General features: G+C 42.6%; 2 protein-coding genes across 8 annotated transcripts in view; one reads left to right on the top strand and one right to left on the bottom strand.

Annotated features, from left to right (window-relative positions):
• prkci (protein kinase C, iota) overlaps positions 1–6,135 on the bottom strand; it is a 33,710-nt gene extending 27,575 nt beyond the window's left edge. The window contains exon 1 of the mRNA XM_037084404.1: positions 5,669–6,135. Coding sequence (XP_036940299.1) covers positions 5,669–5,751 — 83 coding nt within the window. The 5' untranslated portion in view covers positions 5,752–6,135. The remainder of the gene's footprint in view (positions 1–5,668) is intronic.
• Positions 6,136–7,023: 888 nt separating this feature from the next.
• On the top strand, positions 7,024–18,734 carry phc3 (polyhomeotic homolog 3 (Drosophila)). Of its 7 annotated transcripts, none has more exons than XM_037084120.1 (15): positions 7,024–7,588; positions 8,913–9,136; positions 10,761–10,916; positions 11,254–11,334; positions 11,434–11,592; positions 11,779–11,868; positions 12,094–12,316; positions 12,816–13,465; positions 13,555–13,678; positions 14,139–14,425; positions 14,639–14,798; positions 14,888–14,999; positions 15,708–15,837; positions 16,936–17,242; positions 17,981–18,734. In XM_037084120.1, the coding sequence occupies exons 2-15, from the start codon at positions 8,948–8,950 to the stop codon at positions 18,133–18,135; spliced, it is 2,823 nt and encodes a 940-aa protein (XP_036940015.1). In that variant the 5' UTR covers positions 7,024–7,588; positions 8,913–8,947; the 3' UTR covers positions 18,136–18,734. The 7 variants fall into 7 exon arrangements, with proteins under 7 accessions (XP_036940015.1, XP_036940016.1, XP_036940010.1 ...); XM_037084121.1 differs by having other exon boundaries at positions 7,026–7,588; positions 14,142–14,425; XM_037084115.1 differs by having other exon boundaries at positions 7,026–7,588; positions 14,882–14,999.
• Positions 18,735–19,002: the final 268 nt, after the last annotated feature.

Raw genomic sequence — 19,002 nt, 5'->3', positions numbered from 1 at the left:
GGCTCTAACACTTTGTGGATTTCTTTAATTTGTCACTGCAATAGTTGGAACGTGCTGGACCATAATCTACACAGTGCACTGGGAAAGGCACCGCTAAAACTGTCAAGAAAGAAGGAAAGGGCTGCAATTCTTCTTCTTTTTTTTACCTACAGCAACAATGTGTAACGTGAAGCCCTTATAGTTTGTGTGTTGGAGCAGGTAAATATTGTTTAGCATGCATACAAGTGGGTCCAATTTCTTAAAAAAAAAAAAGTTTTCCTAAATCAACTTTATATCCCATAAGTACAACATGTCAGGTTTGTGGATACGGCTTTAGAATCAATAATTGCTTTACAAAGCAAGTTTGAAAGGCAGAGACTCATGAGGGCTAAAACAGTGCAGACATCACTTGATTATCAGAGGCATTTAAAAAGTAATAATTCATGTTAGGGATGATAAGCAGTAAATTTGTCAGGTCTTAAAGCAGTGTAGAACTAGAGGAACTGAAAGGGACCCGATCAGAGGCAATGTCCGGGACACAATGAGGAGTCAAAGTGAGGCTATTCAGTTGCAAAGTAATTAGGAGTGTATTTATGCCAATATCTGGATCAGGATGGAAGCACCTCCACTTCAGTTTGAGCCTGGAAATGCCCATGTCAATCATTCACTGTTTCCAGCAGATTAGATGTGAAGATTTGCTGCCAGTTTGTTTCATATCACAGTTAACCAAGCATCTTTTGGTCAGCATTGTCTATTATGATGACAGGTCACAGAAAAAGTATACAACTGATTTATAAGGAAAATGACCGTCAGAGCAACTGACAATAAAAAGAATGAGTTGCAGAAGAAATCTGAATTATGACGGACACTTACTTCCTGACATTTTCCAGCCTAGTTCAAAAGCAGTTCATACTGACTGAACTTTATTGAAAGTGACAACATTTAACCCTACTAGCCTGATGAGCAGGCAGCTGTTTGAAGACTTCTGTGCTTCCTTCGATTTTAAAATAATAATTAAAAAAAAATATTAATCTGAAAAGCTACATTAATAATGCAACATTAGCCCGTAGATTAACTTAAAACAGAATCTAAAATTATGTTTAAAAATAAGAGACTTGTGTAGTATGAAATACCAAGCAGTATGAATCCTCAGGGTGACTAAGGTAGAAAGACTTTGCAGTGAGCAACTGGGAGCTCATCACTTGTGAGTAACTGGGAGGAAGTGACATTCCACACAGACCTGGCATTCCTCTGCTCTGCACTGTCCTACAGTACAGCTAAATTAAAGAAGGAGGAGGAGGAGGAGGAGGAGGAGGAGGAGGAGGAGGATGAGGAGGATGAGTGCTGGCCTGTGCCCCAGGCGTCTGAACTGCCGTGAGTAGGACTCAGCAGCCCCATCTGCCTAGTATGAAGCCATTCGTCACTGGTGAGCGCTCAAGCAGGAAGAAGGGCTTGGGCGCCTCTCTGGGCTTACATGAGCATCTCAGACCATCCATCTTTCTGTCATCACTGCCATGCATGGGCACGGCCTCCGCAACACCTTCACAGCCAACATGCACATGCTCGGATATCCAGAATCACATGCTCGCATGTATACACACTAATGTTTTTGCTGCTTAAGTTGAAGTTACAGCCACCTAAACAAACCCAATCCAACAAAAACACCTGAACCCTCACACTACATCCCTGGTAAGGTCAGGGTAACTGAAACACAGACTGCAGGATGCTGTGGTCTCCAGGCAACACAGTCCGCCTGTGGTGCTAAACAGGAGGGAACCTCTCTCCACGCAGCCAACCAAACTCACTCCTGCTGAGCCTAAGACAAGGTCACTCGTAACGCCACACAAACTCGTATGAGCTGTAGACTCAGTAACACACACAAACTCTTCACATGTGCATTAGCAGCTGCTGAGTATCTGATATAATCATGAGTAAAGATGTGTGCCAGTGCGTAGGTGGATGAGGGGTGTATGACTTTGTGGTTCCGTGCTTTAGGCGCTTTCAGAGCCAAAGTAAATGGCAAGACAAGGAGCGCTTCCCATATTTTAAACAAAGCCAAGCCTCGAAGCACTGATGCAGATGGCAGAGCCTTTGAAAAAGACGAGCAATGAGCCTTTCAAAAGAGGAAAATAACTGAAGTGCTCCGTCGAGCCGGTGTAATCCCAGCTTCCTGCCAAACAACATGGATTGCACAGGAATCCTGAAGTCGATCTGGCACAGAAGAAGCTCTGTATTTGTTGGTGCTGGCAACTCTGCAAAACAATGTTTTATCCTGGCTTGACATGGTGATACACTGGCAGTGACATACAAAACTTTTTTCAGAGAAGATCTGCTACAGTGTAAACAGCTTAACATTTTTATAAGCCACAACTTTTGAGTTGTGTGTAACTCTTTGTTTAGAAATAGGCGGACTTTTTTTATTTGAGGGCCAAAAATAGGGATGCATGATTTTGATTTTTTTTATTTATTTCCAGCCAATAAGAAACTAATTATTACCTGCTTCTCAAGGCTGATATTCTAATAATATAACAGATTCAAATGACTATAAATACATTTTAAAGATAATATAAAGCAATACATAATCCATCAAAGCTGTGGTACAAGTTATGTATGTTTTGAGAGCTATTAAACTGTCAAGCATTAGCGTTTTCAATAACTGAAATGTACACCTAATGCAGAATAAGTGAGCCGCTGTACTGTGGGGGAAAAAAATATTTTTGAATATTATACTTTTTTTTTTAAGTGCAACTGTAATCAGGCTGCAAAACAGTATACAGTCCTCTCTACAACAGTGTAATGTTTATACACATAGGTCCCTTCACTGCCACGCTCAGCGTCACTGTCAGTCTCTCATCATGTGGTCAGTGCATGTACAGCCTTTTCTATTGACCATCAGCCTGAATGAGAACAAAATGAAGATGAGACAGTGACAGGCTGAGACTGCTACAGGCTGACACCAGTCTGATGGTGCTGATGCTGGAGCTCACTGACAAAAGACTTGCAAACAGAAGAGAATGGACTCAAAGGACACAATCCTGAAAATAGATAAGCAGAGAGACTAAAAAGGTAACGATAAAGAAAGAAAATATAGATTAAGGCCATTGAGAGAAACATGTTTGATTTGGATATTTTAAAGATTAACAGAGTAAACAAAAACAGTCAACAAATCAGCTGATTCCACTGATTACCAATTGGAAACAAGGAAATGGAACTAGCCCAATCAGTAAAATGAGCGGCTGCAGTGTCTAGACAGCAGGGAAACCTGCGGACTCTCTAGGCTTGATGTCACATGGTGGAGGGTGGCAGCATTGCATGTTTACAAGGACTGTGACTACTGATTATTTTCTTAACTGATAAATCTGATGTTTAGATAACTCATGTCAAGAAACTGTGAAAGAAATGCCAAATCACAACATTGAGGTTCACCAGGTGATGACTTTAAATGTCCCAAAACCAAAAAGTGTTCAGTTTACTATTAAACATGACTGAGAGGCTGCAGCATGAGAACGAGTAGCTTGTTTGTCACTATTTTTGCTTGAGAAATGACAATTACTCAATTATCAAAATGACCTGTGCACATTTTGTTAATATTGTTTTAAAGGTTGATTTGTTGCATTTGTATACAACAGTCAAGAAACAGCACTGCTGACGTGTGGCTGATACCTGATATTTCAGTACTAATTCAGTATATATTGATCTGGTGCATTTCTAACTCAATCTCCCACTCCTAATGCAAGAAAAACAACAACAACAACACTTAAGTCATCCTGGCTTAATGCATCCCGATAGCCAAACACTGAGACCATTTTACTGTATTCCCTCCTTGGCAGCATAGCTGAGATTCCTCAGCAGCAACCTCATAAATACTTGAGATGCTTTGTTTGATAGATGACACCTAATCATCAACACACACTGCAGTGCTCCTGAGGTGTGTCACAGACCCAGTCAGGAATACAACAGGTCTGGCTAAAGTGACTTGCCCTACACGTTTTTCAAGCCTCAGCAGGGCTCCAATCACTGGCTCGATCAAACAGAGACAGCGGGGCAGGGAGTGTCGAAAAAGTAAACAGGTGACCAATGATTTCCATTCTCACATCCAAGTGCTGAACTAAAAAAAGCAGAACAGGCTTCGCCAGGTTTGGTATGACGAAAACTTCATTAGGTTTAATGTAGGTTAACATGAAGCACCAAAGAGACAACTGGTTAGGACGAGAGATTAAACAGTGAATCACTTATCTAATTATTCAATCAAAAAGGAGATTAATCAGCAGCAATTTTGATGATCCACTTATCAGTTTAGCCATTTAATGGAGTGAAAATGTCACATCACTTCTAGTTTCTGCTTCTCAGATGGGCTGATTGGCATTTCAAACATAATTCAGTTTTGGTTTCGGACTGTTGGTCAGACACAATAAGCTATTTAAGTTGAGGTGGGCTTCTTCTACTATTTGTTTAACCCAAGTGATATAAACAACAAATTAATTGCTAATTTGTGCAATCAATAGTTGCAGCCCTTGTTAGAGTTCAGGTTGGGATCAAGACAGGGCTGTCACGATGTCACACTTTCACTATGCGATTATCATGGCCAAATAATTCACAGTAATGATATCATCCTGATATCTCGCTCTCATCTGTTATCTCATCAAATATGACTTGGTATGGCAGTAGTAAAAACACTGTGGATGTAGCTAACTAGCTAGTTACAAACACAGCGTCTTTTTTCTTTCAACAGTTTTATGTCAGGTGGCAGCAGGTGTTGAGGTGCATTGTGCAACCTACTATGACAACGCAAGGATGGAAATAAGTGGAAATGATTACTGAAACTCTACATTATTCACACAATATTGTCATCTGTGTATTGATAACACGATATCAATATTTCGGTTTCAGATATCGTGATCATCATCAATATCGGCATTTTGAAACACTCCTAGCTAAATAAAAGGTTAAGGGAAATACAAATACATAAGGAAACAAATGGACTGTAAAGTTGGACTTTAAAATATGTGATGTATAGGATAATTGAGAAAAATACAAACTGAAATTGATGAGTTGAAATCGATAATAAAACTTATTCTGGTGTTGCTACACAGTGCCAGCTTTGATATCAGCAAACAATCTAATGGTCATGTTTTCCTGTTCTCATGCTGCCCAGCCCTTACTTCAATAACATTATCTTTTCCCACGTTTACTTCCCTAAACCGACCATGGAAACTTACTAATCGGTCTTGCATAACAACATGCCAAGCTTGTCGTAACCCAAATCAAATGAGCGGATGAAGTCGTCATCAATCTACCTGTAAAACAAAGCAAAACTAACAACCACTGCTAGCAACTGTTAGCTAGCTGAGCTAGACACTAGCTCCTGAGGTCTCAAACTGTGTCAGAATAAAGCTTTCACCACGAACAACGACTCATTTTGACTGAGTTTTACGCACTTGACAACTTCACCGTCTGGCTGACACATTTCTCGTAAAGCCGGGTGTCGCACTGACAGTGCGCCTGGACAGTTTCACCTGTCTGTCTGCCTGGTTAAGTTTACCTAAACCTGGTACCCAACATTAGCAAGCCGTTAGCTGGGTTGGCTAATGTTAGCCAACTCGTTAGCCACCTTTCCAAGTCTATAACTGCTACTAGTTAGCTTGTTAACAACATCGATAACATGCGTTGTGAAACAGTGATTTCTTACCCTTTATAATACGCTTTCACCCGGACTTGGTGAGAATTCTCGCCGGGGTGGGACATGGTGCTGTCCCGCAACGTCGGCATCATAAGCTCAGCTCCGAGTCACCGATGCCTTCCTTCTTTCTTTGGATCTCTAGTTGTGTACCACGCCCAAAACACTGTGTTTGTTTAGTCCGTCGACACACCGCATAAACAGCGAGGCAAGCAATGGTAAAAACGATGAATTTCTTCTTCTTTAGAGAAACAAAAATAACATGTAAAGTAAAGAAAAACTTGCGGAGTCCGCCAAACAACTCCCTACTGCAAAGGCCTAACGACGGAATAGTCCATTGTCGGAATGTTAGGGGTTGACTATACAGACATACAAAAACGTACACTGATGCGAAACAAATATCACGTCCGAAACATCAACACAGATTGTTCCGCGGATGTTTCAAGATAACATAAAAAGTAACAAAACAATATAACGTGGTTAACATATCTGGAAAGTTAAATGTATCATTTGCCAGCATTCCGACTGTACCAACTGAAGCAGCTTGTGTGGGTAAGTGCTGCTTTCAAGTTCAAACGTCTGAGCTCGGACATCGTGGAGACCCTCAAGACATTTCGCGCATTCAAGTGCTGTGGTTCGGAAATGACAGCGAAATTGACCAGTAACAAAAGCAGAAGCATTTCCTGTTTACGTTTATTTTTAGAAGAGTCGTGCTAGAATGGAGAGAAAAGAAGAAGAAAATGAACCACTCCAAATAGCATGCATAGAGCAAATGACTGTATATATTATCATTAACTGAATGTATTTGTTTAATGCATTGCAACACCCGGCTACATGAACAGCAACATCAAATAAGATAATTAAATCAATTTCTGCTGCTCCCTCCAGAGCCACTGGACATATCTTTTTGTCATTTGCATTCACGTTCAAACCATCAGATTGCATATTACTTACAGTCTATGGTTCAGACATCGTGCCAGGTAGTGCACGCAGATTTAGTAGGTATATTTATTGAATACCGTGTGAAAAGAGCAACCCTGACAGTTCGTGATGACCAGCACCAGGGAAACGTTTACTGTATTTTTCTGCCCCCCCCCAAAAAAACTGAGAGACAGAAACAGAGAGGGACTGGAAATTTAAAGAATTTCTTTCTTTCTTTCTTTCTTTCTTTCTTTCTTTCTTTCTTTCTTTCTTTCATCCTACATTCACTCCTCCCCCCGTTCTCTCTGCATCATTTAATGCATTGATATGCATCCATTATGATTACCAAGCATTTTAGAAAATATCATCGGATAAACAATAGCCTATGTATAATCATTTGATTCGCATTCCAACTTAGCAGAAAATGAAGGCTACTTTCATAAAACATATGCAAACAATGGATTAGGCCCACGTGACTCGATAGTAGGTTAATTACTCAAATGACTCTGTCAGTTTGAAGCAGCTCCAATTCTGATTTACTTAATATTGTTGTTGCAAATGACTGATGCAGTTGACAAACATGGGACGAAAACAAACCCATAGCAGGGAATATTGTGGAGTTAATGAATATCTGTGAAATCAGCGGGCTGTGTCCCGACGCATATCTCTGTGTCCAGCCTCGCGGTTTTACCTGACAAAGCCCTGAAAGCTCATATATTTAAAGCCTTTCACCAGACGTCAGTCAGGGCGGATAACAGCACAATCTGAAGCCCGTCAAACATCTCCGGGACTCTCCGTGCGGTGACTCCCCGCCTGTGGAAGGTCCTCCCGCACTGCGAGCGGTGCTGTGTCAAGGCTGTTTTTACTGCCTGCTGCTGCTGCTGCTATGTAGCGTCTGGTTTTTTTTTAAATCTCCATTTTAGACAGAACTGACGCATCAGTGGGCTTCATGACTGGGACAGTGTGCCGGGGTCTGGTCCGCTACTGATGGCTCCTGTCTATCAATAACAGGCAGGTAACGCCGACAAGAGGTGAATGATTGTGCATGCATAAAGCTCTGTGTGAGCGACGAGAGGCGGACCGTCAGGGGTGACATCCAGATGTGTTGAATGTTATTATCCGGAGATTCCTGAATCAGAGACAGTGTATTTTTTTTTCTTATATGAGACTCATTTGTGATCGTTTAAAATTTATCGGGGATTTATTCTGCCGGCGTTTAATTGGACAGAAGCGGCTCTGCAGCAAAAAGCAATCAATATTCAAGCTGCTGTAGCAGTGTAGACCTTCAGTGTCCAGCCTTGTGAAATATGGCAAATAATATCAGTATTTTAAGACTAGCTCTGTGAGATTATTAGATTAATATCGTGGGAATATTTTACGCATATTTGTCCATTTTTTTCAGTAGCTGAGATGTAAACCGACCCTCCACTGTGACACCTTTGTCTGATGTTTGTCTCTTTACAGATGTGTTGGTGGCATGAAATATCCCATACACATACCATTTTGAAAATAAATCAGTTATATGGGTAATTTACCTTTTTAAAGATATTTATTAGGTCTTCATAACAAAGAATTCACAGGTAAAGTGAAAACAGGAGTTTTTCCTCCTGTTGTGTTGTTATCGTTTGTTCATCACTTATTTCAAATGACCAGGGTCAAACAGAAGTTCATGATGTCCTGCAGACCATAAAGTTTGTTTATTTGTTCGTTCATTCATTCATTCACTTATTTATTGTTGGCTAAGAAGAAAATAAAACAGCAAGGCTAGTATTGCAGTGCTGCCCTGGTTAGATTACCTTTTGAATGTAGGTTATAATTTAGAATTATGTGACTTCATAATAATTGTATTTGTATGTTTATTGGATGATATTACTTATGGGTATACTCTATAAATGAATTCATATTTTCTTAACAAAATCACAGAAGAATCTTTAAATAAATGACAAACTGAAATAGTCAGAATTTCATTAAGGTTCCTCCAAAGTGTGATGAGGATAACCTATTCTGTTGACGAATAACCAGGAAAAGAAAAAACATCTGCTCAGTGTTATATTAAAGTAAGATTGTGCAACCGCACTGAGCGTGAACACGGGCCGTTTTCCTTATATTGGACCAACACCTGTCAGTATAGTACAGCTCCTACTGGCTTGTAGAATTTCTTTTCTAGACAAATCAAAAAGCTAAAAGCTCAAAGAGTCAATTAATTAAACTAGCAGCTAAACAACAAAAGAGCAAGATAGCAGCACAGCTCCATTACCTGCCTTCATCTGAAGCCGGAGCTGTTTAAACTGAACTACTTCCTGTTGATTAATTAATGTCTTTTTTGCCTCCACAGTTTCCTCATTACTGAATCTGAGTGTGACCTGGGAGATGGATAGACTGAGCCCAGGAGAGAAGCGGGCAGACACTAACAGGACTGTGGCCTCCACCACCACCCCCACCACATCAGCAGCCGTCACCATGGCAACAGTCAGCCCCAGCAGCAGCACCACCACCACTTGCACCCAGCCGCCCTCAACTTCCCTCAGCATCATCTCACCCGACAGACAGGCAGTCCAGGTAATAGACAACACCTTGGACTGCTGCATATATTGTTTGACTTGACTGACAGACAGTCCAGTCAATAGACACCCCCTCCCTGGGACCTCTACATTTATTGTTTGACTTGAATGTCAGGTGGTCCAGGTAATAGATAGAGCCTGGGACCTCTGCATACACTGTTTCATTTTACAGACACCGATTTGAGGTAATAGGCAGCACCTGGGACAGATGCATACATTGTTTGACTTGACTGACAGGCAGTCCAGGTAATAGACAGAGCCTGGGACCCCTGTATACTTTGTTAAATTTCACAGACAGGCAGTCCTGGTAAGATTAAAAAAAAACCTGGGGACCTCTGCACACACTGTTTAATTTTCCAAGGCAGAGAATCCAGGTAATTGATATCACCTGCCTGGGACCTCTGCCTTTATTGTTTGACTTGACTGTCATCTGGTCATGGTAATAGACAGAGCCTGCACACCTCTGTGTTCACTGTTTGACGAGTTCAGGTATTAGACTGCACCAGGGGCTTCTATATACACTTTAATTTTACAGGCTGGGAATTCAGTCAATATACATCACCTGCCTGGGACCTTTGCATTGTTTAATTTTACAGGCAAGGACTCCAGGTAATAGGCAGCACCTGGGACCAGTGCAGGCATTGTTTGACTTGACAGGTAGGCAGGTGATCGATGATATTCTTAGAGCCCCCCAAAAATGATTGTAAATTTTGAAATAAAATTGAATAAAGGCAGTGCAGGATATAGACCGTCCTTTGTACTGCTGGGATAATTTAAGAGAGACGCTATTCAATCACAGACTGTATAGTCTATTTTTTGTTCAGTCTACCAGGAATTATATGTTACTTCAAAATGATTGCTATTGTTTTTTTTCTTTTAATAATGCTTCCTAATAATCTCGACTAATTTAATTGAAATTAAAGGCTGAGGGTATCTCTTGTTTTCCCAAGGTTACTTTTGTTGTACAGCCAGTATTATCCACACAACAATCAGATCTGGGAGTCTGTTGGACCTGCATCTAGAGAGATTATGTATCATTATTTCTTTTTTGCAGAGCAATTTCTCAAATCAAATAAACAGATAAATATCAAATAGCATTTTAATTGTTAATTGCCTTGATCATTTTAGATTCAACAGACTAAGAGCATTCTTGTAATGGTTACTTAATTTTTTTGCATCTTTCAAAAACAAAGTTACCTGGAACTTAAAAAATAAAACAAAGACTAATTAAAACAGCAATAAATACCATCAGTTAAGAAAAAGCCTTTTGATAAAAGTGAGATTTAAGAGGAGATTTAGAGGAGGATACAGAGTTTGCTTGCCCAGGATCCTCACATAGAGAGTTCCACAGCTGGAGAAAGAAAGGCCAGTCGCCTTTGATGCACAAGTCAAGAGTTAGTGAATCACAGATAAAGGCAGGAGCCAGACCATTCAAAGCTTTAAAAACAAGCACTGAAGTCTTTAATTCAGTTCTAAAGCTCACAGGTAGCCAGTAACCGGCAGCAAAGGATTGTTTTAATGTTGTCCTTTTTTTGAGTGTGTGTTTAAACCCTTGTGCTGCCGTCTGTAGAGCCAAGTCGTTGTTGCGAGCTGCTTGACGTGTCTGTCGTGCGATTTAACAGGTTATCCAGCACGCCATCCACAGACCTCAGAGCATGGCGGCCCAGTACCTGCATCAGATGTACGCAGCCCAGCAGCAGCACCTCATGCTGCAGACAGCGGCCCTGCAGCAGCACCAGCACACGCCCCACCTGCAGAGTCTGGCCACCATACAGCAGGTCAGGCCGTGTCTCTAATTACTTCAACCAAGGTGGCCATATTTTCAGCTGTGTCCGTATTTTGTTGGTTGTTTGGTTTGTCGGCAGGATTAAAAAACTACGGAATCTGTTTCCACAAAACTTGACAGGAGGATGGATTCTAGCTCAAAATAGACCCCATTTAATTTTGGGGGGACAAAGAGATGGATCCAGAAACTTTTCCTTACTCTCTTTAACATTATTGGGTATTTTCTAACATTTTTGTTAATTTCTTAGGGAATAATTTGTTTATTTTCCACTCTAGTTTGTTAATGTGACCATGAAAATTCTTATAGGGTGTCTCTCCAATGTTCCTCAGGCTTCAGTCTGTCAGAGGCAGTCACCTTCATCATCCAGCAGCGGTTTGCTTCATCAGCCTGCTGGTGTTTCCCAAAACTCAGTGAGTATCTGAGTCACCGCTCTTGTCGGTCTGACCTGCTCTAAACACAAATATCAACCCCAGATTCTTTTTTTTTTTAAACCCCATATCTGAATCCAGATTACCTTGCCGGCATCTCAAGTGACGGCCCAGCTCATTGGCCGGACTCAAACGTCCAGCTCTACCGGTGCTGCAGCCACAATATCCCAGCAGGCCATGCTCCTGGGAAACAGACCGCCCAACTGTAACCAAGCTCAGATGTACCTTCGCACTCAGATGGTAAAAACCTTTTCAAACATGTCAAGCTGTTTTTTCGTACGGGTATTTGAAAACGCATGACTCGTTTGCCTTATTTCTATTTTTTACCGACTGCGTTCTCTTGTGTTTTCCGACAACATTGAAAATCTTTATTTTTAACCAACTTGCCACCTGTCTCTCCCTGCATTTTTGCTTTTCTTCTGTTAGCTCATTCTCACCCCTGCAGCCACGGTGGCTGCAGTTCAGTCAGACCTCCCTGCTGTCACCTCCTGCTCCTCTTTACCTACCTCCTCTCAGGTACAAACTTTGCCAGGCACAAAATTGGAATGAACCCGTGCATGCAACAAGACTGCAATATTAGTAGAGCTCAGGATGCTGCACACCTCGAGCACAAGCCTTCGTTCAAAAGGATTGCGGCTTTGGATTTTGGTGAACGTTAGAGGAGCCATGAATAAAGGTGCATGATAGGAACAAGAATGGCATAAAAGGGACCACCTTTGCTTTCTTTTTGCACATCTTCAGGTGCAGAATCTAGCTCTGCGCGCTCACCTACCTGGAGCTCTGGCTACAGCCCACGGTGTGATTTTAAAGCCATCCACCCAGTCCCAAACCCTGACCCCGGCCGCATCTTTATCCAAGACGCCAATCTGCTCTCTGAAGACCAACCAGCTGACGGACACCTCAACAGAAACAGGACCGGCTGATGTCACCCGGCTGGCCTCAGGGCCTAAGATTATAACCCCAGGTGAGCCCATGTGTTCAAACACTAAAGATTAAAGGAAATATTTCTTGAAGGCCCATGTGTTTCAGACATAAAGGGACAGTTCACTATATTCTTTTGCCTCTTACCTGTGGAGCTAATTATCCAGCTAGAGTGATTTTGCCATGAGTTGCTGAGATTCCAAGATACATTCCATAGAATATTATGGATCTAGATGGAATTAAAATGTACAAGACGGAACTGTTTTTGAATGTAGCTGCATGTTTTAATAGTGAATATCACTAAGAATAACTGAAAGGGGCCTAAACAAAATGCACCTGAATACTGTTCATGTAAACAGAGATATGTCCAAGTTCCTCTAATGTAAAGTCACACCCCAAAAGTGATGTTTTTCCATGTTAAGTTTTTAGTGCACGTACCTTGACAGTGGTGCAGGTGTTGTTCGTTCCAGGACGACCTTACTTGTCTTGTGTATTTGTTAGTTTTCGCTCCTCGTGTCTAACCTGCATCGCTCTACTCACAGCCTACTCTCCAGTACAGACCCACGCTCTTGTCAAGCAGCAGCTGTCCTGTCCACCGGGCCAGCGGGTGGCGCACCACCAGCTCATCGTCCAGCAGGCCGCAGGAGGAGCTCCAAACCACAGACAGCTCCAGCCCATTGCCCTCAGAGTCGCACCTCAAGACACTAACTCCAACCCTCTCCCCCTTTCAATTAAAAGACTGACCAGCAATCAGTCCCAAAACAACAATGACTCCCGAGCCCCTTCTTCTTCTTCTTCTTCTTCTTCTTCTTCTTCCTCCTCTGTCACCAGCGCGTTTGCATCCTCAGCTCAGACCTCAATTCCAGCTGCCACCGTTCAGCCTCAGCCTCCTCCTCTAGTGGCCGCTCCGCAGCGTCGGACCTCATTCCCACAAGTACAGAACCAGCGTCCACCTCCTCCTCCACCTCTGGTTCTCCCCAAACTGCCCCAGAACCCCCCAGCCTCCCTCCAGAGGCTATCCCTGCACTCGGTCCAGGCTTTGGCCGTCCAGTCGGGACGGGTGATGCTGACGGAGCAGGAGCTGCCTGTAGCGGAGGCTCTTGTCCAGATGCCCTACCAGAACCTCCCACCTCCTCAGACGGTGGCTGTTGATCTGAAAGTGCATCCGGTCAGACGCAGTGAAACTCCATCGGTGAGTGTGCTGCAGTTCAGCCTTGTAAGCATGGCTTGTTCTCACTGCGTGTCATTTTAACCAAGGGTTTGTCGTGCTCTGAATTTCAGTCGGGGCAAACGTGCAAAGTGAACGGACTGATTGCTGAGGGGAGGAAAGAGGAACGTCCCCACAGTCCACAGAGAGACAGGACCCCAAAACCTCTCAGTGGGCCTCCTAAACAGAACGGTTCAGGTAAAACATGATAGTGAAATAGAAAAGAGAAGCCAGGACGATCAAACCCTTTCTAACCCTTTGAACTCCATAAAGCTAGCTCAGAAAATCAGGACTTATTGTGAAAAGCACCACTTGAATGAACCTTAAAATGAAATAGGAGCCCCAGTTAACTTTAATGCAAGACAGTAACATCATTTTGAGAAACTGTAACTAGATTACATGCCATAAACTGGGTTGGGTCAGATTAATGAATTCAAATTACAAGGCATTATTTGTAATTGTAATAACATCAATTATTGTATCACAAAAAATGTAAACCAATGTAAATAATTTTGGATCACTTAAAAAAAACAAGTGGTGACCGCTGTGCTGTCAACATGCGAGGAAATAGTACGTTTCAGTCAGATTGGTTCAGCCTGAGGGGAAGCTGTAATCTTATTTTCAGCTCTGTTATCTTTCCTACCTCCTTTACTTTCAGCAGTGATGGGCTCATCCTCCATCATATCCAGTCACTCGGTGATCAGGTCACCAGTGGTGGAAGAGCCGTCCCAGCTCACCACAACCAGCAGCAACAACAGCAGCAACCCTCCTCCTCCGTCTCCTCCTCTACCTCCTCCCATCATGCCTGCAGCAGTACGAGGCCCCAGTCAGCCCCCCTCATCTCCAGCCAGCGTCCCAGGGAGCCCCGAGAGGATACTCACCACACACGTCCTTACACACCTCGTAGAGGGCTTCGTTATCCGGGAGGGCCTGGAGCCATTCCCGGTAAGTTTGAGCTGGACCTTCCACCCACAACACTTGGCAAACATATCTTGTTTTGTTTTTTTTAGAGAGACCCCATGATGGAAAAATTTCATATTGTGGGTTTCATCTCTTTAATATTAGTTAAATCATTGTAACCTGATGATAAATACACACTATCTGTATCTACACAGAACTCTTTCCATGCCAGCGTGTGAGATTTGACCTCTTTTGCAGGTGGTGCCCTCATCATTGTTAGCCGACCAGCAGGCTTCACTTCCTGAATGTCAGGAGATACAAACCAACGGGGACGCAGCTGCAGAGGACAGTCCGCTGGATGCTGACCAGTCGGATTCGACTGACTCGGAGATGGAAAACGACGGCCCTGCAGCAGATGGTGAGGTGACGTGTGTTTGCGTGGGTGCGTGTGTATATGTGTGTGTGCATGCACACGTGTGACTAACAGCTGGTCCTGTGAAGTTGCAGAGCTGGGGGAGAGCGTGGCAGACATGCTGCAGTGTGAGTTCTGTGGCAGCAGAGGTTACGCTCACACGTTCCTGCGCTCCAAACGCTTCTGCTCCATGACGTGCGTCAGAAGGTAAATAAATCACTCACACATCGAGACGTGACCGCCTCATTTCTGGTTCGCTTAGTTAACATAAGGGACATCAATAATCAGTCTGGCTGTCTGAAATAATGTCAGTCCAGTTACTAAAAATTTACAATTGCTTTATAGTTAAATTGCTGTACAGGACTGGTTGTGTATATATATATACGTATGTATATATATATATATATATAATATCAAATTCCATGAAAAGCCAAGCATAGATCATATTCATACAGTACAGAATTCACAAAACCCCAAAATAAAGCCCAAAAAAGCATCAGAATCCAGAAGGCTTTATACAGGATTGATTGAAATCACAATAAAGTGCCCCTGAATGAAGCTACCCGGAGCTCAATAAAATATCCTTCCTTCTATGAATAAAGATAAAACATAATCAGCATTTTGTGGTATTTCCTTTACCACACAAGATACGTAAGAGAAAGGAGATGTTTGTCACAGCGGTGGTGCAACAAGGCTTCTGACATCTGGAATCCATCGAGTTCCGTTCAGGCTATTAGTAAAAGTCTTGCGTGTGTGATGACTCCCCGGTTTTTCCATCCAGGCATCAAAGAGAGGACGGCCTCAGTCCAGACGCACGCTATCAGCTCAAAGACAAATGGCCTGCCTGCCTTACACAAATGTGACTCTCTGCAGCGGGCTTCATTAAATCTTCTATGATATTCTGTCTGTGTTTAGGTTCAGTGTGAGTTGCACCAAGCGTATCACCATGCTGAGGGCCGGTCGCTGGGGTCACAGGCCTGCGGGCAGGAGAGGTCGACCCCCCAGCAGAGTCAACGGAGCCTCCAGAGAACATTTTCGGAGACAGGTCAGTTAATATCACTGACCTGCTGCAAATATCAAAATGCCGGGGTGCTGCAGGGATCGCTGGTCCCACGAGACAAGCTGCTCCCTGGGGAACAACGGCTGCATCTGACAGGAGCAGAGCAGTGAAGGAGAATCCGGGCTTAAAACACGGTTTCAGGATTTGTGTTGTTGCAAAAAGACAGAATGCCCTTCAGTTCTTTGTTCAGAGTTGTTTTTTCGTTGTTTCATTTGAGTCAATTAAGTTCAGTTCAGTCCTGAAACCCAGAAGAAAAAATAGGAAATAGGAATAGAAGAAAGACTGAGCAACACGTGACAGAATATTTTTTTTCTGCTTTTTGTATCATAAAACATTTTTTTTTTTCAATTCTTTACATGGTCCCACCCCCAAGTCGGAAACAACTTGTCTATAACTTAAAGAACCACCCAAAAATGAGAGTTCAGTCGTTATCTACTCGGCATCACACCAATGAAAAAAGACAAACAACTGTAACATGGCTCCATACAGCTTGTCCGGCGCAATCCAAGTGTCCATTTACTTCAGTTGTTTAGAAGAATGCTTTTTTTTTTTTTTTTTTTTGCTGTGAACCTCCAGAAATGTTTTGTGGACCACAGTAAACCACATGACATTCCATTGGCATGAGGGGGAGTAGATGATGACTGACTTCCCACTTTTTGGGTGAATTCAAACTTGGAAAGCAAGTTTGTAGACAACTGTGAAAATAAAAGCATTGTTCTTCCCGCTTCGCCGACTTGAAAGTTAATCTGAATCAAACTGTATTTGTATCTACAGAGTGACATTAAGTAACTCTTTTACTGCCACTGCCAGTCACGTGTATTTGTATAATTTTTTATAGATAGACATAAAAAGTGCTTTGGAAAAAAAAACACAACAGAATGAAACAATGAAATAAAGTATTGGAGGCTTAAGGCTCTATGGAACACCAAGCATAAATTCAAATAAATCAAAACTATATTCACTCACTATAGGTGAACAAAAACAATGACAAGATGACAAAGGCTGATACCTGGTTGACCCTCGCTGTAGGTGGTCAGCACTGAGTCAGTACAGTATTTATCTGATGGTCTTTGTGCTCCACAGGCGCGTGGGTCGTTCGGCTTGGAGGAGGCCCAGGAAGACCAGGAGGAAGAGGAGGACGATGAGCCTCCTGTCCCCATGACAACCAGGCTCCGTAAACAGGCTGAGAGAGTGCGAGAGAGGGAGCAGGAGAGGGAGGAGGAGGAGAGGGAGCAGGAGAGGGAGGAGGAAAGGGAGGAGGAGGAGGAGGAGGGGGAGGAGGAGCAGGCGATGACAGAAACAATCACTGTCTCTGACGGAGAAGAAGACGACAGCTGTCCGTCTCAGTGGAACGTAGAACAAGTGTTTTCCTACATCAACTCCCTGCCAGGTACCGTCTCCGGCCTTTGAGGTCACACATCTTATCACAAACAAAACACCAACAATAGACGAGGAATTAAAAAGTGTTGGGCTGTTTCTTACAATTACAGTTTTATCTGTGTAGGGAGCAGACTTTTACGTTCTCCTTTCTTTTTCACGGGCTGCTCGCTGTTTCTAGCTTTTCTTTGACATATACTGGAAACACTTTTCTGCCACTGCCTTCGAGGACAAACAGTGAATCACCTCCTGTGCATCAAATTAATGCTGCCAGATGTTCAAGACAGCAGCGTTAGCTTTGATTAAACTGCCCCATAAAATCCCGAGCAGGCCCGTTTTTCACATAGTAACACAACGACAGTAACTGTTGTGTAAAGGGGCACCATGTTATTCTGGAGAAGAAATTCTAAGTCCGAGTGTAATATCGACATTATTAGTGAGAAAAAAAATACAAACTCAGAAATATGTATTTTTATCCATAACTGTTCTCAGAGGAAAACAAGGTCCCCGGAACACTGTTTGAAGCTAGAAAGGTGGCAGGGTCCGCCACGTATAAACAACGTAAAACAGTGTGAACCTGTGTTGTTCTTTAAGGTTGCGTTTATTCAGTCCTGAAAACAAAGAGAGTTTGTTTATGTTGAAAAAACAAATATTTCACTTGTGATTAAAATTTCCTCCCTAAAAACCACATGGTGCACCTTTAAACGTAGTCACACACAGGTATGAGCTAACCGTCCTCTCCTCCCTCCAGGTGGTCAGGACGTAGCCGAAGCGTTTCGCTCCCAGGAAATCGACGGGCAGGCTCTGCTGCTCCTGACAGAGGACCACCTGGTCAGCACCATGAACCTTAAACTGGGACCTGCACTGAAACTCTGCGCCCACATTAACTCTCTGAAAGACGCATAAACAGTTCACATTCCTGCTCTCAAAGAATGGATTTGTGCTGATCCGGATCAGGATGAAGCACCGTCCATCTTTTAAGTTCTCTCACCTGGACTTGGACTCATACAAAGAGCGGCTCGTGAATGCACAGCCCGACGTTTTTTGTTTTTTTTTCTTCTTCTTTTTTTCTTGACACCACTGCCGGAGATTTCACTCCTGACGCCTCCAGCTGTTCCAGCTGTTAGTCCACACACTGTCTGAGCTGACTTCAACACACAGACGATCAGCTCTCTCTGTCTCCTCTCATTATCCCATCGTAGTGATTGTAGCAGTTTGAGTCCGGTTATCCATTTGTTTCAAAATGGTTTTAAAAAGTCCTTTGTATCATTTGTAAACAAACAAACAAACAAAAAAAAAAGACTTTAAAGTCACACATAATTGTATAATCTCAAAGTTTACAAAAACAGAATATGACCTGCTATCTTTCAGATGACATTTGATACACTTATCAGCAAACACACAGCTGTTTGACTTCTGGAAACAAACAGATGACAAGGTTGTTATTTATGAATTATTTATTATTGCCATGGTTAATATACAAATAAAAATGTGAAAATATTGTGCACCGTTTTGTGGTTTTCAGCATCAGACTCGAGACTCTATCTCTGTCTCTCACTAACATACACAGACGGACAAACTGATTTTTGAGAGCATGAAGACAAGTGTGTCCTGCTGTGTCAAAATCTACCTTTCAGAAGTAAGAGTGATCGTATAACCTGTCCGTTTGTTTGCTTGCTGGTCGGTTTGTCAGCAGGACACAAAAAAAAATATTAAACAAAATTCCACAAAACTTGGATGGAGCCCAAGGAACGGATTCATTTGCTTTAAAAC

This window comes from Acanthopagrus latus, chromosome 21, assembly GCF_904848185.1.
Source record: "Acanthopagrus latus isolate v.2019 chromosome 21, fAcaLat1.1, whole genome shotgun sequence".
NCBI classification, from domain to species: Eukaryota; Metazoa; Chordata; class Actinopteri; order Spariformes; family Sparidae; genus Acanthopagrus; species Acanthopagrus latus.
Note: the sequence above shows the minus strand (reverse complement) of the source record. Positions and strands in the feature narration are given on the sequence as shown.